Below are 23,983 nucleotides of genomic sequence, written 5' to 3'. Positions count from 1 at the left end.
TTGTGAGAAACAGCCCCCTCTGAAGTGACGTAGTTTTCGAGAAGAAGTAATTTCACAAGGTTTTTTTTCTTTCCCACGACAGATTGAGCTCAAATTTTCACAGGTTTGTTATTTTATGCATATGTTGAGATACACCAACTGTGAAAACTAGTCTTTGACAACTACCAAACGTGTCCACTGTCTTGAATCTATTGATCAACAAATTATCAAATCAATAATTCAAATTCAAAATTCAATGAATTAATAGAACAAACGCCACAAAAGTCTATGAATTCCATCAAAGAGATGGGTCTACAGATTTCTGGCCCAAAAACTTTTGCGACCCTCCAGGAAATTCTTAAGAAAAATTTGCTGATTATTTACACTACAACTATTTTACCGGCAAACTCCTGGGGAATAGATATTAAATAAGATACACGGGTGAAATTTTCTCAAATGTTCAAAGATCAGACCTGTATGCTTCTTTTTTTGTAAGGGCAAGGGCACCAAGGCATTTTTCTGATTTGTAAAGGGCACCTTATGAGGCAAGGCAATGACCAGGGGGCAAGAGGCAATTGCCTTTGCACCTGCCTCCGTGTAAAATCAGGCATCAGATGTTATGTCTGTTTAGTCTAGACATAAGACATTTTTCTTAAAGAATTTACTCCTTCCAAAGCAACATTGCATCATTTCTTTTAAATTTAATAATATATTGACAATGTAATGTATGAAAGGGGACACTAGTGAGCTGCGAAACACCAGGTGAAAGTGTATGTTCATTTCCTGAACGTCCAAATCTCTAGAAATCAACATTCAATGGCGGATTGCTCTTTCTCATCTAAGAATTCATTTATGATGAATTGCTGATGCAACGCAAGACATCCCTGGTAGGATTTCTGATTCTCTGCACTTTAATTAAAGATTGACTGAATAGGATAGCCGATTGAGGGAAGACTTTGGGAACAATCACGCATTAAGGACAGGTGGTTTGCAGTGTTGAGTGCTTGTAATGTCTCAGAATAGATTATGATAAATAATAAGAATAAGAATAAATTAAGCTTATAAAATGCCTTAATCCATGACTTGATCCCATGCACTGTACAAGTTATATTGCGACCAAAATCAAACAAGAGGAGGCAATTACACTAAAAGAGCATTTAAAAGATTTCTTAAAATATAAACCACAAAAAATGGACCAGGAATTTCAACATCCAAAGCTTGTACTAGGCTATGCTTCGTTTTTAAAAGGCGAGGGCACCAAGGCATTTTCTCCTTGGTAAGGTCACCCTACAGGAGGAAATTGTAAATTTGTACTGGATCATTTTATTAAGGGCACCAGGGCAATCCCCAGGGGGCATGGAGGCAATCGCCTTCATTGCCCCCACGAAGTACAATGTACCAGGCCTGAACAATCATCCCCGCCACTTCTCAATGTTTTTGTCTCTATACATACATCAACTTTCGCAAATTTATTCAGTCAGTTTCCCAGTGGTTTATTGCTTGAAATTAATTCCTCAGTGGATTTCAAATTGAAGAAGATTATTTCTCAAGCCTAAAATGTATACACTCGAGTGTTGTTCTTTTGTGTCTTAAGTTATAACATGCGTCTTAAGACTACTGTTTGCACTACTTGAGTCTGCTACTTCAACTTATACTGTACATGTGATTCCATTTTGCAATAAGAAATCCAGGATTTAAAGACTCTGGACACCTTTGGTAAATGTCAAAGACCACTCTTCTCACTTGGTGTATTTCAACATATGCATAAAATAACAAACCTGTGAAAATTTGAGCTCGATTAGTCGTCGAAGTTACGAGATAATAATGAAAGAAAAAACACCCTAAGTTGTGTGCTTTCAGATGCTTGATTCGAGACCTCAAATTCTAAATCCCAAGGTCTCAAAATCAAACTCATGGAAATTTACTTCTTCCTCGAAAACTACAGTACTTCCAAGAGCCATTTCTCAGAATGTTTTATAATATCAACAGCTCCCTATTACTCGTTACCAAGTAAGGTTTTATGTTAATAATTGTTTTGAGTAATTACCAATAGTGTCCACTGCCTTTAAGTATGCACTACTTGAGTCTGCTACTCAACTTATTGTAATTACATTTTGCAATAAGAAATCCAGGATTTAAAAGATGTAAGACAATTCAGGATGATCCATACTTTAGAGAGCATACTTTGGATCTTAAGGTTCAAACGACAATCGGAACTGTTGAAAGGAGCCTTGAGGTTGTCTCAGGGTTTTGTCTTCTTTTTTTTTCCCAACTCAAGACTTTGTTGCTATCAAGTGCATGACATAAAACACTACATGCTCATCTAAACAAGGAACAAAATAAACTTGTTGATGTTCATCAGAACGGTGCAACACACAACACACTATAACCTCTCAGCAAACAAACAGCAACAAACAAATATAATTATTAGATGTGGTTCGCCTAATCAAACGTTTACGGGTGTGAGAGTCATCAATGACCAAAAGCAAAAAACTAGGCAAGAGTGGAGAGTGAAAATGTATGCATGCCTGGTGGAAGTGTGGTTGCAGAGCGGTTAAGAGCATCAAATTCAAACTCTGGTGTTTCTGATCAGCAGAGTGTGGGTTAGAATCCCCAGCCGTGACACTTAACCATAGCTTCGTCCTTCGGATGGAACGTAAAGCCGTTGGTCCCATATGTTGTGTAAGCGCATGTTAAAGAACCCAGTGCACTTATCAAAAACAGACGGGGGTTCGCCCCGGTGTTCCTGGCCGGATTGGCAGCATATTGCGCCACAGCACCTTGTAAACCATTACACGGTGCTAAGGATTAGGTCTTATATCTCAAACTTCGTCCCACTCCTTGCAGTAATAATACCTGGCGCTTTGTATCCTTTGGCAAAAGGCGCGTTATAAATACGGTTATTATTATTATTATTATTATTATTATTATTATTATTATTATTATTATTATTATTATTATTATTATCATTATTATTATTATTATTATTATTATTATTATTATTATTTAAATTCGGGGAGCCAACCTCCTGTGGGATATGGTTCAAGATTGATTGATTGATGTTGAAATGGCATTTCCACCTTTTGATAACCCCTGGAGTTGTAGATTCCAAGGAGCTCCTAAGAATAGTATCCTCAGTGCTAGATAAGAAACACCCCTAAGCACGATTTCTTTATAGCTGCAGATAATACCAGCTACTTTTGTTCACCAGGCATGCATACAATGTCTGATTTCAGAGATCAGTCTAGAATTTCCAATTCCTGAACTTACAGCTCAACAACATAACAAATCCCACTCCTCGTCCTGCCATGGCGAAAGACAGATACTTAAGACACCATGTACAGAAAATTATACAATTTGAAGACAAATCAGCAGTCCGCTAGGAGGGTGAGACGAACAGCACCCTCAAGAGTCCATCCATTAAAAGTGTGACCATGGCTATTGCTGCTTGTCAAAGTACATGTATATATACGTTGTATCTTGCCATTGTGGGTTTAACACAGGGCTTTCTCTTGAAAACACAAAATGCTTACCTGGGCGCTGAGATGTTGAGGGGTTCTCCTTTGGTCCAGGCTAGGGTGGGGCACCCAGGGAGAGGGCGTGGCTTTTGGGTACCCAGCTGGTGGGCGTCTAATACCTTAGAGTACCGGTAAAGGTGATTACCTGCAATAGATAACAAATACAACATTAATAGTCTGGTAACGCAAGAGTTTAGGAGCAAGTCACCTAAAAATATTGCTATGTGATTTTACTTTTATTTTTTCCGCTCAAAAACTTAACAGAAGCTAAAACTTTTACAGGTACATTTTATGACACACATCTCCATTCACCCTCACAGTGAGTATGGATTCATGTCATAACCCAAAAACTTGATCTACAAAAGGTATCAAACACTTTTAATTAATCCATACCCTTTAAATTAATACATACAGGTAGCAGACCCTTCAGCGAAACTTATGTCTTAGAACTACCTCATCAACTAAAAAGAGGACAGAGAAAGGAACCAAGGGTCTATTCTAAATCTTGGGACAACAACAAAAAGTAGTTTCTTGGTTGCTGTTGAGGGTATTTTTAAAGGTAATTCACTCAACCTCTGTACAACAAAATGTCTCTTTAATTTAGTGACCAGTCTTAAACCAAATGCCAGGTGTACTCAACACTAAACATCCAGTTTTGACTTGGCCGTTTGTTATCATTCTTGACTAAATATACCACCCCCCCCCCCCAACAGTCACCCTGAGCTTCACTTATATACCTCACAGTAGAATCACATCCGTCATTATAAGGCGCTAAGGTGTTGCCTCACGCTTTTTTTTAATGCTTTTTTTCTTTTTCTTTTTCTGTCAGCAAAGTCACACGCTGTGCTAATCCCAGCATGGAATTATGTTTCAATGCAGCACAAATGCCCTGCCTACAAAGTGGACCAGTGAATATTATTAACCAGCGGAATGGGTCGCTAGGCAACCAAGGTGTCAATGTGCAAACTGCACAGAAGGTTTGTATGTGTGCAAATCCTCCTTAAAGGGTACATTATTAAACATCAATAACACCAATACTATCTCGCAAAAACATCAGAAGGGCATAATTTAGAAGCTCCTAAAAGTTTTGCCAAACAGTTGATCAGCATCAGGCAGTTTATTCACAGATCCTAAAATCAAACAAAAACCTCCAACAGCACACAAACCGTGCAGCAATGGCCATCTAGCAAGGAATAAGACAAAATTGCCTCTTTAACTGTTGACTCTTCCTGGTTCCCCGCATGCAGATCAATGCAACGTCGAGTAATGTCAACACTTTAACCATGTAAGCGTATACTTACAAGACGGTGTTGTGCAACTTAGGCAAGCCCTAGGGTAAGATACATGGGAGAATTTTCTTACGACGCTGAACTGGAACTGCACGGAAACGGGAAATGCGTCGGCACATACATAAGCTCATTCTTAGTAGTCAGGATCTTTTACCCATTTTGGTTCGTCATCAGGGGATGAGTGGGCAATATGGAGTGAACATTACACAGCATTGTTTAGCAACCAATGCATATACAGAAGAACCATATACATTGTAAGATGTGTTATAAGTACAATGTAGATGTTGTGAATGCATGTGTCAGCACGGAATCCAGGCATTGAACATGGTATGGAATCCAGGCATTGAACATGGTATGAACTCCAGGCATTGAACATGGTATGGAATCCAGGCATTGAACATGGTATGGAATCCAGGCATTGAACATGGTATGGAATCCAGGCATTGAACATGGTATGGAATCCAGGCATTGAACATGGTATGGAATCCAGGCATTGAACATGGTATGGAATCCAGGCATTGAACATGGTATGGAATCCAGGCATTGAACATGGTATGGAATCCAGGCATTGAACATGGTATGGAATCCAGGCATTGAACATGGTATGGAATCCAGGCATTGAACATGGTATGGAATCCAGGCATTGAACATGGTATGGAATCCAGGCATTGAACATGGTATGGAATCCAGGCATTGAACATGGTATGGAATCCAAGCATTGAACATGGTATGGAATCCAGACATTGAGAGAAAATGGAGGCACTCAAGACTTGAGATTGATAGACAGTTGTATTGTAATCAAAGACAAAGGGTTAATGAATTAATTAATGTAGCTAAGATTGAATATTACTCCTCTCAAATTACAGATTGTTCAGGAGATCAGAAGAAACTATTTAAAGTTGTTGATGGGTTACTAAATCAAACAAAAGAAAAGCCTGTATTACCCAGTAGTGTATCAGATGCGGTTCTGGCAGATAGTTTTTCTAACTATTTCAGCAACAAAATTGTTAATATTCGTAGTATTTTTCCTGTAGCAACTAATTCTACTATATCGCAGACTAACCATTTACCTGTGTGTGCTCATGTAACAAAAATTTCCCAGTTTGAATCTGCTACTGTGTCTGAGATTATAAAATTAATAAGCAGTTCTCCTTCTAAATCATGTGAACTGGACCCCATACCTACACATCTTCTTAAAAGGTGTATTAATGTTCTAGCACCTCTTATTACTACTATTGTGAACAAGTCCTTTGAGCAAGGTAATTTTCCAGACAGTCTTAAGACTGCTTACATTCGTCCCCTAATCAAGAAGCCAGGTTTAGATATTGAGACTTTTTCTAACTACAGACCGGTGGCTAATTTGAAGTTTGTTGGCAAGACCATTGAGCGCATAGTCGCCTCCAGATTGAATACTGTTATCTCTGACTCTGGCCTTGCTGATAAATTTCAATCAGCATACAGGTCCAAGCATAGCACTGAATCGGCACTATTGCGGGTGCAAAATGACATTTTATGTGCTATGGATGAAGGCCATGTGACAGCCCTGATTCTGCTTGATTTAAGTGCGGCTTTTGACACCGTGGATCACACTATTTTGCTCAAGAGACTACGTGATATTATTGGTTTACAGGGCAATGCCCTTAAATGGTGCCAATCCTATTTGCAAAACAGACCACAACATGTACGCATTGGCAATTCCACATCGGACCCAGTTGTTCATGATTTTTCAGTCCCTCAGGAGTCGGTTCTTGGACCGGTGTGGTTCACGGTGTACACCTACCCAGTTCATAGCATCATCCTGAAACACAAACTGAACTATCATGTATATGCTGATGACACTCAGTTGTATTTCTCTTTTAAACCATCCAAACATTTTGCTGATGAGAGCATCAGTCGTATTGAAACGTGTGTTGGTGAAATTCGTGTTTGGATGCAAGACAATTTCCTTAAACTTAATGATAACAAGACTGAATTTATGATACTTGGTTCACGCCAACAACTCTCTAAAGTTACTATTCCCCATATTAATATAGGTGACTCCGAAGTTACCGCTGTTACCAAAGCTCGTAATCTTGGTGTGATCTTCGACTCTTCCATGACACTTAATTCACATATTTCTAGTATTGCATGTTCTACAACATTTCACATTCGTAATATAGGCAAAGTGAGGAAATATTTAACACAAAAAGCAACTGAGCAAATAGTCCACTCCGTCGTCGTTTCCAGACTTGACATGTGTAACTCACTTCTATATGGTCTTCCTAATACTCAAATTGAACGACTTCAGCGTATTCAGAACTATGCTGCTCGTGTTATCACCTTAAATAAAAAGTCCTGTCATATAACTCCGATTTTGAAAGAATTACACTGGTTACCCGTAAGCAGTAGAGTTAAGTATAAACTTCTGCTTTTTGTGTATAAATCACTCACCAACAATGCCCCTGCATATATTGATGATCTACTCAAACCATACAATCCTCCTCGCAAACTCCGGTCTTACAATTCTAGTCTCCTTATTGAGCCCATATCCAATCATTCATGGGGAGACCGATCTTTTTCACATGCTGCCCCTCGTCTATGGAACAAACTGCCTGCACTAGTAAAATCATCTGTTTCTTTAACACAATTTAAGAAAAACCTTAAGACACATCTTTTCAACCAAGTATTTGAGAAAATGGTTTGATTTCTACCCTTCGATGTTTTCTTTGATATTGCATTTGTACTGTATTTCTCTTCAACATGTTCTGGATTTCTTCTTAGCTTAGGCTTACGTTTCAATTTTGGTTATTGTACATGTAAATATTATTCTTTGTATTTAGCGCCATGAGCACTTTGATGGATTTGTGCGCTTTATAAGTTCTCATTATTATTATTATTATTGAACATGGTATGGAATCCAGGCATTGAACATGGTATGGAATCCAGGCATTGAACATGGTATGGAATCCAGGCATTGAACATGGTATGGAATCCAGGCATTGAACATGGTATGGAATCCAGGCATTGAACATGGTATGGAATCCAGGCATTGAACATGGTATGGAATCCAGGCATTGAACATGGTATGGAATCCAGGCATTGAACATGGTATGAACTCCAGGCATTGAACATGGTATGGAATCCAGGCATTGAACATGGTATGGAATCCAGGCATTGAACATGGTATGGAATCCAGGCATTGAACATGGTATGGAATCCAGGCATTGAACATGGTATGGAATCCAGGCATTGAACATGGTATGGAATCCAGGCATTGAACATGGTATGGAATCCAGACATTGAACATGGTATGGAATCCAGGCATTGAACATGGTATGGAATCCAGGCATTGAACATGGTATGCCGTTCTTTGATGAAAACGCACTTAGGCTGAATTTATTTGGGGTTTTTTGTTCAGAGAATGTGTCCTGTTGCATGCAATAGCCACTTGGCTGACTTTTCAGTTTGTGGACAGTTGCTGGTGTGAATTCTAAGTGGAAAGTGATTCGCACAATGTAAGACGTTATGATATCTTCTAACTAAGAGAACTTTTCAATGGTTTGTTAGGACACTCTGAAAAAGAAAATCAACCGTCCAAACAAACAACCTCCTAAAATAATGATGTAGAATTAGTCAGGTTCACAGCCAAGGTAGTGGTCTGGTGGACTGACTCTCACTGTGTCTTTCAGGAGGATTAAGATTGGCTGGAGATAGAACCATATATTGAGAGAGTTGTGACAACTTGCGTTGAAAATTCATTTTGTGTCAAAAAAAATGAATGGGCCTTTCCTATTTTCCTTTCCTTTACCCTGCCCCCCCTCCCCCATTCCCTAGCCTCACACCCTCACACCCTTCCTCCATCCCTTCAATCCCCCCCCCCCGACCCAAAAAAAAAGAAATAATGAAATATTGCTCATGATTTTTATAATTGGGCCAACACCCAAGAAATATTGTCACTCCGACTTGATAGGATTAAAGGTTACAAATCGAGACGTCAGTCGCCAACGACAACACTACATCAGGTTTCAATACTGCTTAATCCACAACGCATTATGAGCGCACTGCGGGATGCCCTCGCTCCGATGCGCAGACATACAGTTTAATAGTCGCGCTGCGTAGACAGTCACTGATACAAATCCAAACGTAATCACATTTTCAACCAGCCTCGATCCTGACGTTATGATACAACTATTAAATTATCATGCTCATCTATAAAATGAAGTCATAAATGCGCCAGATAAATTTGTTACCAGGTTTCATCAGCACTTAGCGGGATCAGATCAGATTAAGTGTTTTCTATGTCTGTTTTCAAGAAGCATTTATAACGTGTCATACTTGCTTAGCACTCATGCATCTTGCTGAGCACATAAATGCTAAGCAGCTTGTCCCAAAATGCTCATAGCAACCTGAAGCAAGCGGCAAGAGTTAAGCCACCTAACAGTTCTTCCATTGAACCGAAACAGTCACAAGTAAAGATCATGATCTGAATTGACATTTCCCAATACTTCTCTCGTGGCATCACATTATTTCCCTTTTCTAAAAGGCAAAAGAGTCGATGCGGGCAAAATTAATGAAATTAATTTCTAATCATGATATTCTAATCATCAAAAGCCATCATCTGGATGGCCTTGCCAGATACAGGGGAACACTCTCTTAACATCCACACAAACAGATGTCCTGCACATTATCATAAATGTCTCCTTCTCGTTTATTAAGATTCTTAAATTGGTTATTTACTTCACCGTGACTGCCGTGATGAGCTGTTTATTTATTTAGTGACCTGGGTTTCAAGTTCGGTTATCTAATAAAAAAATAGCTGGAATAGCCAGTCACGGTTTGTCCTTGGAGTTCATCAGACAATCTGATGGCATTGACAATGGCCTAGTTTTACAGCTTTGTGTCCCAGAAGCAAAACCGGTGCACTTGTGGGAGTTAGTTCTGCATATTTCACAGGTTAACGAGGAGTTTGGCTTTAATTTATTAATAAACTCATTCATAGTTTAGAGCAGTGCAGATTTAAGGTTCTGCCTTATGCAAAGGTGACAAAAGCATGCACTTGAAAACATCGGGGCATCGTTGCCGAAGACTCGATTTTGCCACATTTATGTTGAACAATATTTGCATTGTGTTTTTGTCATAAAATCCAACGAATTCAAGTCAATTGTAAAATCTCAAGTAATCTTTGCACAAGTCAAGGCAAGTCACAAGTCAGTGAAACTGTTGCCTCGAGTCTCTGGAAATCTGCTGCCAACTATGCCAGAAAACACCAGGGTGAACCATTTCTCTTAAAGGCAGTGGACACTATTAGTAATTGTCAAAGACTAGTCTGCACAGTTGGTGTATCTCAACATATGCATAAAATAACAAACCTGTGAAAATTTGAGCTCAATCGGTCGTCGAAGTTGCGAGATATTAATGAAAGAAAAAAACACCCTTGTCACACCATGGTCACACGAAGGTGAGTGCTTTCAGATGCTTGATTTCGAGACCTGAAAATTCTAAATCTGAGGTCTCAAAATCAAATTCGTGGAAAGTTACTTCTTTCTCAAAACTGCCTTTAACAAGAACTGAACTGGGTGTTTTATTTGCGCTACATTTTTTTTTTTTTTTTTCACACAGAACAGAAAAAAGTTATATTCTACCTCTGATAGTGATAATGATCTCAACTACGTAAGCCTGTGTTTAGAACTGAATTTGAGATGGTTTAATTGACAAGTCTATCTTTGACATTATAAACAGACGTTGGGGTCTTCAGGGAGATGGAGTATCTAGCAACATCAGTCGTCCCACGAGAAACGACAACGAAACCCGCTCAAGGCTGTTTTCTTTTTCTTAGTTTTTTTTAGTAGGGATCTAGAATGAAGTTGACAAGATGAGGTCTGTCATTCTATGGATGAACGTGCTTTACTCACTGAACAATGCATCCAACCTGCTTGCTTGAATTTAAAATTCGATGCATCATTAGTTTTTGGACTGAGTGCTACATTCCCCCCACCCCCTTCTTCACCATGAATACACAGTACAGACCTTCCACAACCTGTGTGAATGTTAATCGAGATTGGCGGCCAGGTTGAACGACACTGAATAACACTTCATTTATTGACTGTGTCGTCCATAATACATACTTGATTTCAGTTAGGCAAAACATACAATCAGCGCCTTGTATCCTTTGGCGCTTTACAAATACAGTTATTATTACTGTTATTACAAATTTACCAAGAATTTTTTTGTTCCACCTTTGGCAGTATTTTGACCACATGATGATGCTTTGAATGGCAAACTTTCTTACGAGACATTTACAGTTTGATTGTATTTTGACTGTCTGTGTATTCTTATCTTGTATCAATGGCCATAGTAAGGGTATGTTCAGACAGCGTACTAAGTTAGACCCGAACCAGTTGAACTTTTACGAGCAGCAGGGGGTGATCGTAAAAATAAAACCCCTTTGCGTTCAGACAGCACTGAGTTAAACCCGATCCGGTTTATCTTTGGTTTTAAGAGGTCAAAGAAAACGCGACCCCGTTACTCTAACATCCTGTTTATTGTCCTGTTCATTGGTCACCGTGTGTTTACGTAATGATTACGGAGGTCAATGGGTCGCCTGTTGTGAGTTAAACCGGATGTGGTCTTTTTTATTCTGTCCACACACAGTGTTAAAAGATAAACCCGAAGCGGTCTAAAGATAAACCCCCTCCCTGGACGGTTTATCTTTTGTGGGTTGAACTCAATTCGGACTAACTTTAGATCCGTTCAGACACACTGAGTTGAACTCGATCGAGTTGAACCATGAGTTAAACCAACTTTATTACCGTGTCTGAACGCACCCATAGATAACAATACACAAGTCATCGGTGTTGGACACAATGTAGAACACTTTGACCAAACACTGAACAACATTTCTCAGATTGGAATTGTTTTGAGGTCCTCTCTCTAAAACCACAATCCTTAAATAGAAGAGAATCATTTATGAAAATGTTACATTATCATTATCAACAGCTGCAGTGGTTCTTTACCGAGTAAGTTTTCGTGACCATCAATTGTTGTAGTAAACACCAAAGGTATACCCTACGATTAAGAATTGGTAGGCCTACTGGTACAAAATTCCTACGAAAAAACTTGATAAAAGCCTATGCCTCTATTATTTCTTCTTTTTTTACATCAACATGTAACCGCAACCTTTGAGAAAGATTCTGCAAGGGCCAAAACCCGAGACCATTCAACAAAGTTTGTGTTTATACCACATATCAATTTGGTCAGTAAGCGTTGTACAGATGTACATGTTGTACGTAAAAAGTAATCTAAGATCACAGACCTACACAGTCTAATGACGATAGCAGAATATTTACTTTGAAATATTTCTGTCTGAAATGTCATACTTGCTGAGGAAAAATAAATAAAAATAGTTTCCCGTTTGGATCGCTCAGTGAACATTTTCTTTTTTTTTTAAATACGGTAGGTGTCCAGCAAAATGTGTTATTGTCTTTTCACTCTTGTGTGACCCAGATGGCCGATCAATCTCAAACTTCAACAGCTTTGTGGTTTAAATAACTGTTTATTAGCCGAAAACAATTCTGTAATGTTCCTTTAATACTTCTACACTCCCAAGGCCTGGTATTCATGAGCCAAAATGACTTGCTATGCATCGCGATATAAACATATAAAGAAGCTGCTTCTGGCAACATCAACATTGCAAATTGCTCCCTGGAATAATACGACTTTACCACGGCAACCGGCGCAAGGGACACACGACAACAATACAATCAAAATATTTGCGTATAATACAGTTCCATCACCAATGCCCCTGGGCCCGGGTGCGGCTGCACTTCGCGTCTGAAAAACAACAAATTAGACGCGAGAAAAAAACTAAATGTGTGTACCCTGGGAGTGTCTTCATTGTTAAGTATGGAGAGGATGATCTATTCGTTGTGGATTTCATTTCAACAGAGGGACTCTTTGTAACCGGCGAAAAACATTTTTTTCTGTCCATCAGAAATGCCATCCTCAACAAGTTTTTTAAAGGATTCCCTTTTTTAAAGCGATTTAGAAAAAAACATTTCCCCATTGAAGAGCACAACGACGGATGCAATTTTGTAAGTACAGAAAAACCAATTGCTTTAATACTGGCGTACAAGAACTGATCTTCACAAACATGACGGAATACAATATAGTCAGACTTAGGCGCAGAAGGGAAATGGGATTGCAGAGTCACTTGGGGCAGGTTAGTTGTCACGTAGTTGACCTGGTTTTAAGCATTGACGTGAATTATTTCGCAGGAAAGTTGGTTATAGTATGAACTTCATAGCTTTCAAACGGAAACTACACATTTATATTTTTTTTAACCCTAACCAATCCCTCATGCTCCCAACTCCAACGGTAAATGTAGGCGAGAAAAATCACACTCAGTGTAGAACAACTTGAATTGTAAACTGGAACATCCCCACATAAGAACATGGTTGACTCCGTTATATTGCCTCCAGGTTCGACCTACATGAACATTAAATTGCAAAGAGTCTCCTCATTTCCATGACGATCAACAAGAAGATGCGGGTGAAGACGCTCCTGTCGAACAAAGAGTGCAGACTACAAAGAGTGCAGACTAAAAAGAGGTCTAGGACAAGATGACAAGTGAATCACTCTGTTTGATGGGCTGAAGAATTTGAAACGGAAACGTGTTCAAACAGCTGCATTTTTTTTTACAGAAGTGTTGTTTTGTGGTTGTGGCAGAATTTGATGATTGGAGGGGTTGAACAGTTCATGCCTCATACTTTAATGTCATATGTAAGGGCAGAGCAGTTTTTGTAAACAAAATGCCCTGATTTTAATGTTGGGGTGGATCCGTGCCGACATTTCGGTATCACTATTTTTTTTATGCAAGTCGCCAGACACACAAGGCCTGAAGGCCACTTCAAGGTGTGGGCTACAATTATTTTTTCCAGAGGCCGTTGCCACCTACTCCTAGGGCTGAAACAGGGTTACCCCTTTGTCAGTCCATACAGATGTAGGCTTGGGTATCATCAGTCCGAAGCCTGGCCGGTAGAGCAGAAAGCACTACCTCCCCAATTTTATGTAGCAAGTGTCACGACCGGGATTCAAACCCACACTCTGCTGATCAAACACCACAGTATGGACATCTATGTTGTACAAAGCATTGGTGCAGTTTAAATTCTTTGGGAATGATTCCTTAGTGCCTCTCTACAAGCTGTTATGTTGAATGGAACACTTTAAAGGAACACGTTGCCTTGGATCGGTCGAGTTGGTCTTTGAAAAGCATTTGTAACCGTTTGTTATAAAATGCATATGATTAGAAAGATATTTTAAAAGTAGAATATAATGATCCACACAAGTATCACTCGAAATTGTGTGGTTTTCTTTTTACCTCGTTGACTAACACGGTCGGCCATTTAGAATTTTTGACTCCCGTAAATGGCAGACCATGTTAGTTAGCAAAGTAATAGGAAAACTACCAATTTCGAGGCAAATTCGTGTGGATCATTGTATTCTACTTTTAAAACATCTTTCTAACCATAATGCATTTTATAACAAACGGTTACAAATGCTTTTCAAAGACCAACTCGACCGATCCAAGGCAACGTGTTCCTTTAAAGAGCGTGATATCAGAACTAATCAATTTCTTATGAAAACTTCCTGCCGTTCTCTGGACATGGTTTTTAATTTCGATGCATCCATGCTAAAACAACACACAAGCAGCAATTCAAAGACTTCAGGTTTTACAAAAAAAACACATCAAAGTCAAACATATGACCACTCAAGAACACAACATGCCACGACTCTATAGCAGTAGTCACGGAGTAACGAGGATTGTATACATTGAAACTTTGTAAGGTGCACCAATGCCAAGACCAGGGGCAACAGAGGCCATGGCACTCAATTTACCTATTTTTGTTTGGGTTTTATTCTTCCGGTTTTATTTAGCTACAATTGGAGCGTTTTGTTTTTATTAGAAAATACAACACTGACTGACAAGTCATTCATTGACCTATCAGGTTTACACTTTGTGCCTGCTAACCTTTGACCCAGCAATGCCATCAATTGAGGTAGCCATAGGGAACTCGGGAGAAGAAGAAAACATTCTTAAGCCGTGTTTCCTTCAGATTTTTTCTTCTGTTGCCATGCGTAAAGTTACCCTTACTCCGGGCTTCGGTGTAATTCTACCAATTCATTCCCACCTAGACATATATTTGGCAACGTTTGCATAGCGGTTAACATCGTGGTTGCAGTAGGTTTACAGCGCGGAGCTCCCCATTGGACTTTTTAGCGGCCCTGATACATGTAAGTAACCATGGCTGCATGGAGGTCTTCTGTGACCTTCGGTGACCTCTTTCGGCCAGTTAGTTTAACATCATGATCAGTAAGTCGGCCGGTAAGTTGACAGGGAGGGCTGTTACCATATGTCCCAATTGGATTCAATTCTGTCATTCTACAGAAAAATCGCGGTACTTAAAAAAAAAAAAATAGGAACACAGCTTTAAGGATAGAAATAATAAGCGTGCTATTACAAAGGATAGATATATATGCATGCTATTATACATGGCGGTGCTTTCAAGTAAAACAACAGGGAGTTGACAGTATCTTTTTATAGCTAGTCCCATTGAACAAGAAATTCAAATATTCCATAACTCTTAAAGCTAGGGTCACATGTAGGTTGGCTTACTGTCAACAGTCAACATAAAGACTGATTTATGGGAACAATTATTCACAAAGATACAATACAAGCCAATGATGAAAGAGTAAAAAAACACCCTTGTTGCACAAATGTGTGTGCTTTCAGATGCCTAAATAAGCTTCAAGCCTGAAAACTTTTAACATTTGAGTGAGAAATTACCTCAGTCTCAAAAAAAAAGGTTACTTCAGAGGGACAAAATTTCTCACAATGTTTTAAACTATCAACAGCTCTCCATTGCTTGATACCAAGTAAGTATTTATTTTCGAACAATTCTTTTGAGTAATTATCAAAAGTTGCCAGTGCCTCTAATTTTTATTGTTAAGAAAGATATCTTTGAATTGACACCCGAAAACATGCTGTCCTTGGAAATGTTTCCACCTGTAAACTCCTTTTTGATTACACAACTAACAGTACAATTACTTCCAAACCAGGGTGAATAGGAATCAAGAAATGCTCTGTATATTTGGTTTGCGGTAACACCATGTGTGTATCTACTTGCCAGGTAGAGTTGTTCTTAGAGAACTGTCTTGCTTTATTCTACTGCCGCGGAGTAGATAATCTCTGTCTCTCTTGAAATGCTCTGTTGTCGATTTAGAAGGAAAACCCACACAATAAGGGGTAGGGCCTGAAAAGCCAATCAAAATGTAAGACTCTGGTCCGAGGTGGGATGGGAACCAAGTCCACACTGGGATGTAGAGTTAAATAACCACCGAGTCAAACTGATCCCCAGAGCCGCCATCTGTAAACAACTTTGTCTCCAGACGGCCAATTTTCTTTTTGGTGATTTGCCAAATGGAAAAAATATGCCGGTCATGAAGTTGACAGAAAAATTGCAATCAGCAGAAGGTTTGTGCAGCTTGAGATAGAATGTCAGAGTTACATTTTTGTATCTCTACAGAATGTCACTAGATTCAATAGAGTGCCCCCGCACACTTGACATTTATCGGACAAAACAATTCCTTAGAAAAAATATTTCACTCTCATCAGTGAATATTTATTTAATTCATTTTGTTTACATACATTTAGAAACACCAATAATTTCATCATCCTCATCAAGGCAAAACAAACTTTATTTTTAAGTGGTGCCGAAATTTAGCACGGAGTGGAAAATTAAATAAGAATTAAGTATCAATATAATACGACCATGTTTAAAATATTTTTCTTATATCTTAACCAAGAAAAAGGCCACATTTTTAGAAGGATCATACCATTAGTGACACTGGCTTTGCATAAAGTTAGCAGATTTTAGATTCCAAACTTGGCAGTGTTAGTTTTTGTGTGTGTGTAACATTCTATTGTATCTTTAAAACAATCTCTCCTTATTTGACAACAACTTAAAAGCCGCATATAAGTGAACTAAACAGTACGAGTCTCAGAAGTTGTTGATGGGATATAACAGGCTAAAGACCGGAGTGACCTTTATGGAGAGAGGGGGGGGGGGTGGCAGATGAGGGGGTTGGCGAATGATGAGGCAACAAAATAAGGTTTATTGAGCTGTCAAGATTAAACGTGTAACGTCACGGCTGATGAGATATCAGCAAATTGGAAAAGCCACCTAGCCTGCGGGTTATTACAAGTCAACATGATACTTGTACAAGGAGGCGTGTCGTGGTCGAGCAGATAAAGAGCATCGGACTCGAGCTCTTGATGTTTCTGTTCAGCAAAGTGTGGGCTCGAGTCCCGGTCATGACACTTGAGGTTTTAAGCAAGACACCTTGACCATTATTGCTGCATCCTATGGATTGAATGAAAGTGAATGGTCCTACGCGTTTTGTAATGCACGTAAAAGAACCCTGTGCACTTATCCAAAAGAGAAGAAGGTTCACCCGGCGGTATTCCTAATTTGATTGGCTGCATATTGCGCCATTTAACTTTACAAAACATTACATATGTAGAGGAATTGGTGTCTTACTTTAAGCTCCACAATACCTTACAAGAATGATTGGTGGAAATACACATTTTTTGGGTGGTGTGTTTGATAAAACTTGAGGATGGAACCGCTTTTCACTTCTATTCCAAAAGCCAAAACCGTGTCATACATCGGACAAACCCAGATCTTCGCTTGACTGGCCAGTAACTAAGCCATCAAATGAAGCCATGCAGTCAACTGTGAGACATTTCAAGCTGGTTTAGTTTGTCTGCTCTTCCGTAACGGAGATGGAAAGAAAAGGTTTTGAGAAGACCATTAGAAGTGGAAACTGCAAAAATATTGATTGGAACAAACATCATTAGGAAGTGAATGACTATAGCAAAAGGCTGTTGAGAAAGCCACGCAAATAAATTGTACGTTCAGTATTCCTACAAAAATATTTTGGATTTTGTTTTTCATTGAAGTTGCATAAGCCAATTTTCCACAAAAATTGTTGGGTTTTTTTCCCTCTGATGGTCTTTGACAAATGATGCTAATTTAAAAATAAAAAAAAGAATTTATGTACATGTATGCAATGCTTAACTTACAAAATGCCTACATGTATTCCTTTACACAGGAACAAGAAATGGTTTACAAGGTGCTAAAAGACGAAACTCAGAACGAATTTCTTTACAAGGAAAAACAAACCAGGCCAATAAAAAAAAACGGAAAACACGTAAATCCTTTGGGATATTTTGTCCGTGCCCAACGATAGATTTACAGTTCCAAAAAGACACTTAGATCGAGTCAGAAGTCATAATACTGCTCTTCGATACACAAGGGGTATTTAACATAAATGACCCGTTTCTTGAAAAAAAAAAAACGAGGACAGCTGAATTATTCAATCTGATGCACTGTGCCTTACTCTCCGCTCTCAGACAAAACAAATGAACGCTACGTGCCACGAACCGTTTATCTTGACCCTGATTTTGAATTCAAGACAAGAGGGGAGTCCTTTGGGGGGAAGGAGGATACAAATGAAGCTTTTTATCACAAGTATACTAGTAAAACACCACAATTCATTAAGAAGCTAGGGCGGAGGGAGGTCATTCTTAAAGGAGCATTGTTGGCTTTTTGTGAGAGTTAATTCATTCCCATCCTTTAGTTTTTCTTTTAATTGTTCAGCGCCCAGGAGCAGGTTTACAAGGATAGGCGCTATATAAATTTCCATTATTATTATTAATATTATTAGTTTTCAATAAACACACAGCACAATCGCCCAACAAAAACAAAAATCACAAGATAGTTTTTGTCAGGTTTTTTAAAAGCAAGGTATACTTTTGGTAAATATCAAATACCAATATCCTTGGAGTCGGCCTATCCCAACATATGCATAAAAAGACAAAACTATGAAAGTTTGGGCTGAATGGTCAACGAAGTGGCGAGAAAATAATGACAGAAAAAAACATCCTTGTTGAAGTTCTAAGACAACAATAACAGACTTTTCAGCCGCTCTTGTCAACAAGACATGACAACTATTTTGAGTAAAGGCAGTGGACACTATTGTATTGGTAATTACTCAGAATAATTATTAGCATGAAACCTTACTTGGTGACGAGTAATGGGGAGAGGTTGATAGTATAAAACATTGTGAGAAACGGCTCACTCTGAAGTGCCATGGTTTTTCGAGAAAGAAGTAATTTTCCACGAATTTGATTTCGAGACCTCAGATTTAGAACTTCAGGTCTCGAAATCAACCATCTAAATGCACACAACTTCGTGTGACAAGGGTGTTTGTTTCTTTCAATATTATCTAGCAACTTTGATGACCGAGTGAGCTCAAATTTTCACAGGTTAGTTATTTTATGCATATAAAATGTTGAGATACACCAACTGTGAAGGCTAGTCTTTGATAATTACCAATAGTGTCCAGTGCAAAAGTATACCCGACATAATATACATATACCTTACATTTGGCATATTTTGTCAATTTACAAATCAAAATCATGTAACAAGGGTTATATTTTGCTTATTTCATACTAAGCAATCAGTCGTGCCAAGAATCGGCACAGTCCAACAAATACAACATCACTAGGGAATATTCATGGAAGACAACAACATGGAGAAAAAGGAGGCAACATCTTCTCGAACTCATGCGCAACGGTCTCCAACTTGGGTTACTTCTCATCAGCCATACAAGTTAATCAGCGACTAAGAGGAGAAGAGGCCAAAAGCCTCTTTGCTGAGAGTCGTACAATGGGAGATTGAGGTTATAAGCTCCACTGGGATTGTGATTGTATTGGGGATGAGGGAAATGGGCAGTATTGTCTGGCACAATCTGGTATTAGTCGGCCTCGTTCCAGATACACGACGAGGATATTAAGTGTCAAATAACATGTATAGGAAAGAAAAATAGGAGATGTACGGTCTGTTTGAAAAGACATCTGACTTTATACAACTTAAAGCGTTTGACTACTTTTGTACGGTACAAAACAAAAATGACAAAGATTTTACACGGTTCAACAAACAATGATATTAGAAAGCTTCCCTTAAAATATAACTTGATGGGGTGTTGTACATTGTAGTAATGAGTAAAACATTTTCACCAAAAATGTTTAGTATGTACACTGGATTTACAAGACTCTACTGAAGACATTCCTCTGTAGTTTTTACCTTTTCTGAAAAACTTGACAACTAATGATGCTGAAACTGTTAAAGGAACAATACGGAATTGTTTTTTGCTGACAAAACAGTTGCTGGCAGTGTAAGCACTTTATGTAATCCACCCCTACATGTCAGCCATTCCGTGGTATTTGCGCTTCATAGTGAAAAATTTAAAATGGTTATTGTTGAAGTTTTTACATTTATTTTGGAACAAGAACACCTAGTGCTTCTTCTTCTAAAAAGACTTTATAAAAAAATTCTTTATTTTTTTTGCGACAGCCTTGGGAGTAAAGGGTAAAAAGTGTACACAAAAGTCTGAAAAATCCTTGAAATTCAGGTTTTGAAAAAAAAATCATGAAGCAATAGGTGTTCAGATTTAATCATTATGTATAAACAACAAAGAGTCATTAGTAAGGACCGCCAAAATTAAATATGCCTTTTTGAACTATTAACTTTTGAAAAATGGGAGTTAATTTTTACCCTCGTTTTACTGTCACGCGAGTCACAAAAACAATGATTATAGTATTTTTTCTATTATAGACCCATAACATTTTTTTTCTTCTCTCTCATAATAGTGGTCTTTTCAAAGGGTCTTTCAAGAATTAATTAGTTTTTTTTACTTAGGCCTTCTACCTAAAAAAAAAAAAACACCCTCGAGTTTGTCACGCGAGTCACGGCAAATGCACTTAATGCACATGGTTAGCAAAAGCTACCAAAGTATTCTGGGGATGATGTCTATGGAATGTTACCAAAGCACCCCCAGCCCACTGGAACATACTACTATGACCAATTTTTTGTTAGAACAAGGAATTATTAGTGTACAATTATAACTTGGCACATTGTCAGCAGATCATGTTGAACTACATGTACACTGCATACTGCACTGTACAATGTGCTCACATCTGAATAATTGACCTGCATTATTTAAATAATACAAGGAATGATAAACTTAAAACAAGAACAAACAAAAATATTTGATGAAACTGGATATTTTAAGACAGTATTCTTAAGTAAAATTTGGAGGGGGGCATCAATAAAGAAATTACTTATCAGAATTTACATGTACTCAGCCTAACACAGTCTAATGCCATTAGAACTTCACACCAAAATTTGTGGTTTCTTAACCACTCTGCCAAGCATAGTGAGAAAAAAGTCCTTTACCCAATCACAAAACAATATAATAATTTCTAGTAAGGGTTCTCTCTATAGGTTTACGTGGTTCTGAAAAGAACCGGTGGTTTAACAACTCAACGTTTCGACCAGACAGTGTTGTTAAACCACCAATTCTTTTCAGAACCACCCCAACATTACCATGTTTAAGTCAAAGCCTGTTCAGATTATTTTTCCTTTAAATGTTGCTTCAGGTGTTTCTTCCTTTTATGAAAAGATTCAATTTCAAGTTCTGAGTGTTCTGAATGAAATAAAATGTTCTTGTTATGCAGTATCCTGTTTAGTTATTGTATATTTTCTCACTTGTCACGCGAGTCACAAACTTCTGTCACGCGAGTCACGTTGCATTTAACAAATTTTCTATTTTATTAAAACTTTTTATTTTGTACTTTTTATTGTATAATATAGTGCATCTCTTGTACTTAAAAAAAAAGTGATCTGGAACTAAAAAGTTCCTCTGAGTTCTCACGACTGGGCAATGGCATACAGGGATGCAACACCTTTCATTTTTTGGCAGTCACGCGAGTCACATTTTTGGAACTCCTATAAAAACATGATACCTACACAATTTGTTTTCCTTTTTTATTTTTTGTTATAGGGCTCTTCACTGAGTTTATATAAATTGAGTTACATGAGAGCCATGTGTTATATTTTGGAGTATAGATCTTTCAAAAGTTGAAAAACCAGTGAGATTGTCACGCGAGTCACAATGGAATGGCTGATGTACATTAACTGATAAACCTGTAGAAGTTTGAGATCGATTGGCCATCTGGGTCACGAGAGAATAGTGAAAAACAGATTACAAATTTTGCATTGCATCGATGCCAAAATAAAAATGAATCAAACGCTCACTGAGTGATTAACTTCAAAAAAACAGTTCAGAATATTTTTATCACAAACGTTCTATTTAAAAACAACTGATTACCACTTGCTCTTGATATATTTGTGCACAGCCACGATCATGGGTACACTTTTGTTTCATTTTAAAGCAATAGCAGTAAAAAAAAACTCGGGAGTGGTTGTTCAATATTTAGGTTTCTAACAATTGTAACATAGCTTTACAGATTGGATGGATTACCGATACATTTGTAACGAGTATAACACTTGGAGTACATTAAAGGCACTGGATGGACACCTTTGGTAATTGTCAAAGACTCAGGAGTATTCTAACTTGGTGTATCCCAACATATATGCACAAAATATCGTTTGGGACTCAATTGGTCATTGAAGTTGTTAGACAATAATTAATGCAAAAACACCCTTGCTGCACAAATTGGAGGGCTTTCCGATGCCAGTAAAAGGTTTCAAGCCTGAAATTTTAACATTTGAGTGAGAAATTACCTTTTTCTCAAAATTGACGTTACTTCAGAGAGAGCCGTTTCTCTCAATGTTTTATACTATCAACAGCTCTCAATTGCTCATTATCAATTAAGTTTTTATGCTAACAATTAGTTTGAGTAATTACCAAATGTGTCCAGTGCCTTTAAAGTTGCGATGTACATGTATGTCAGTTCAGCTGTCATACCAGATGATATTTAATACAAACAGACATGGTAACGTCTGGCCTTGCATCATTGGCAACAGTTGTCACATTAGATTCAGTGTGATTCAGTGTAGTCTAGTCAATTTTATTTCATTTATCAATTTTGACTGTGAAGCCAAGGACTCTCAGAAAAGCAAACTTAATCACTGTACTAGCCAAGAAACCCATGGAGAGAAGCAAACTTAATCACTCTACTAGCCAAGAACCCAATGGAGAGAAGCAAACTTAATCACTGTACTAGCCAAGAAACCCATGGAGAGAAGACAAAAAAGGAACTTTCAGTTTTAGATGTGGGGAGGAAAACCCCAGAAAAAATTCTTTCTTTCATGTATTTTAATGTTTTTCAACTTGTTATTTCTTCAATGTATTTTTAACACTTGTACAACTCATACAGCTCAATTCAATTCAACTATTTTATTGTCACACATGTATATACAGTGAAATTCACTTCAGTTTGCGAGTCTAAAAATATAAAAAGTTACAAAAATACAGAAAACCCTTAAACCATAGGCATACAACACAACAAATAAACAGTATGCACACATTATGCAGAGAGACATTTACAGTAAAAAAAATGTCAAACCCCCCGAAAACAAATTAAAAAGTAATAATCAGTAAGTAGGCCCAACCTTATTGCACTGGGATAAAAACTATTGCGAGTACGATTGGAGTCAGCTCTGATCGCTCTATATCGCTAACCTGATCTCATTTATTCAAACAAACTATTCACAGGGTGAAATTCATCTGAAATAATAGATCTTGATCTCTTTAGATCCCGTTCGGCATAAAGTTTATCCAAAGCAGGAAGCTCGTGAGCAATAATGAAACTAGCAGTGCTGACTACACGAATGAGGCGTTTTCGGTCATCTGCCGTGGTGCTGCAATACCAAACAGTGATCGAGAGTGTCAAAACACTCTCAACAACTGCCCGATAAAACTTAACCAGCAAATCTTGGCTGACATGAAAACTCCTCAATCTTCTAAGAAAGAACAACCGTTACTGGGCTTTCCTAACAATGGAATCAACCTGAGTCACCCACTTAAGATCGTTTTACTCATGTCATTTCTCAAAAACTACAGCACCTCAGCGAGTAATATTTTAAGGTAAGCTTTCTACTATCATTATCTTCGAAGGGTGTAAGTTTAATGTAAATCTGTGGACATTGTGTTTTGTGAAACAAAAAGTACCCAAATCCTTAAACAAAGCAAGCTCTGTGGTCCAAAGCCTCAGCACAAGAAGGTAGGTGGGTTCATCTCCCACCGATGTACCCTCTGTCATCTCATCAGTGAAACAGTGAAAGGGCAACA

At 38.2% G+C, this 23,983-nt stretch overlaps 1 protein-coding gene across 1 annotated transcript in view; it reads right to left on the bottom strand.

Annotated features, from left to right (window-relative positions):
- Positions 1-3,508: 3,508 nt before the first annotated feature.
- LOC117289244 (membrane-bound transcription factor site-1 protease-like) overlaps positions 3,509-23,983 on the bottom strand; it is a 49,365-nt gene continuing 28,890 nt past the window's right edge. The window contains exon 22 of the mRNA XM_033770272.1: positions 3,509-3,642. Coding sequence (XP_033626163.1) covers positions 3,509-3,642 — 134 coding nt within the window. The remainder of the gene's footprint in view (positions 3,643-23,983) is intronic.

This window comes from Asterias rubens, chromosome 4 (assembly GCF_902459465.1).
Source record: "Asterias rubens chromosome 4, eAstRub1.3, whole genome shotgun sequence".
Lineage (NCBI taxonomy): Eukaryota > Metazoa > Echinodermata > Asteroidea > Forcipulatida > Asteriidae > Asterias > Asterias rubens.
This window is presented reverse-complemented; position numbering and strand designations above follow the sequence as displayed.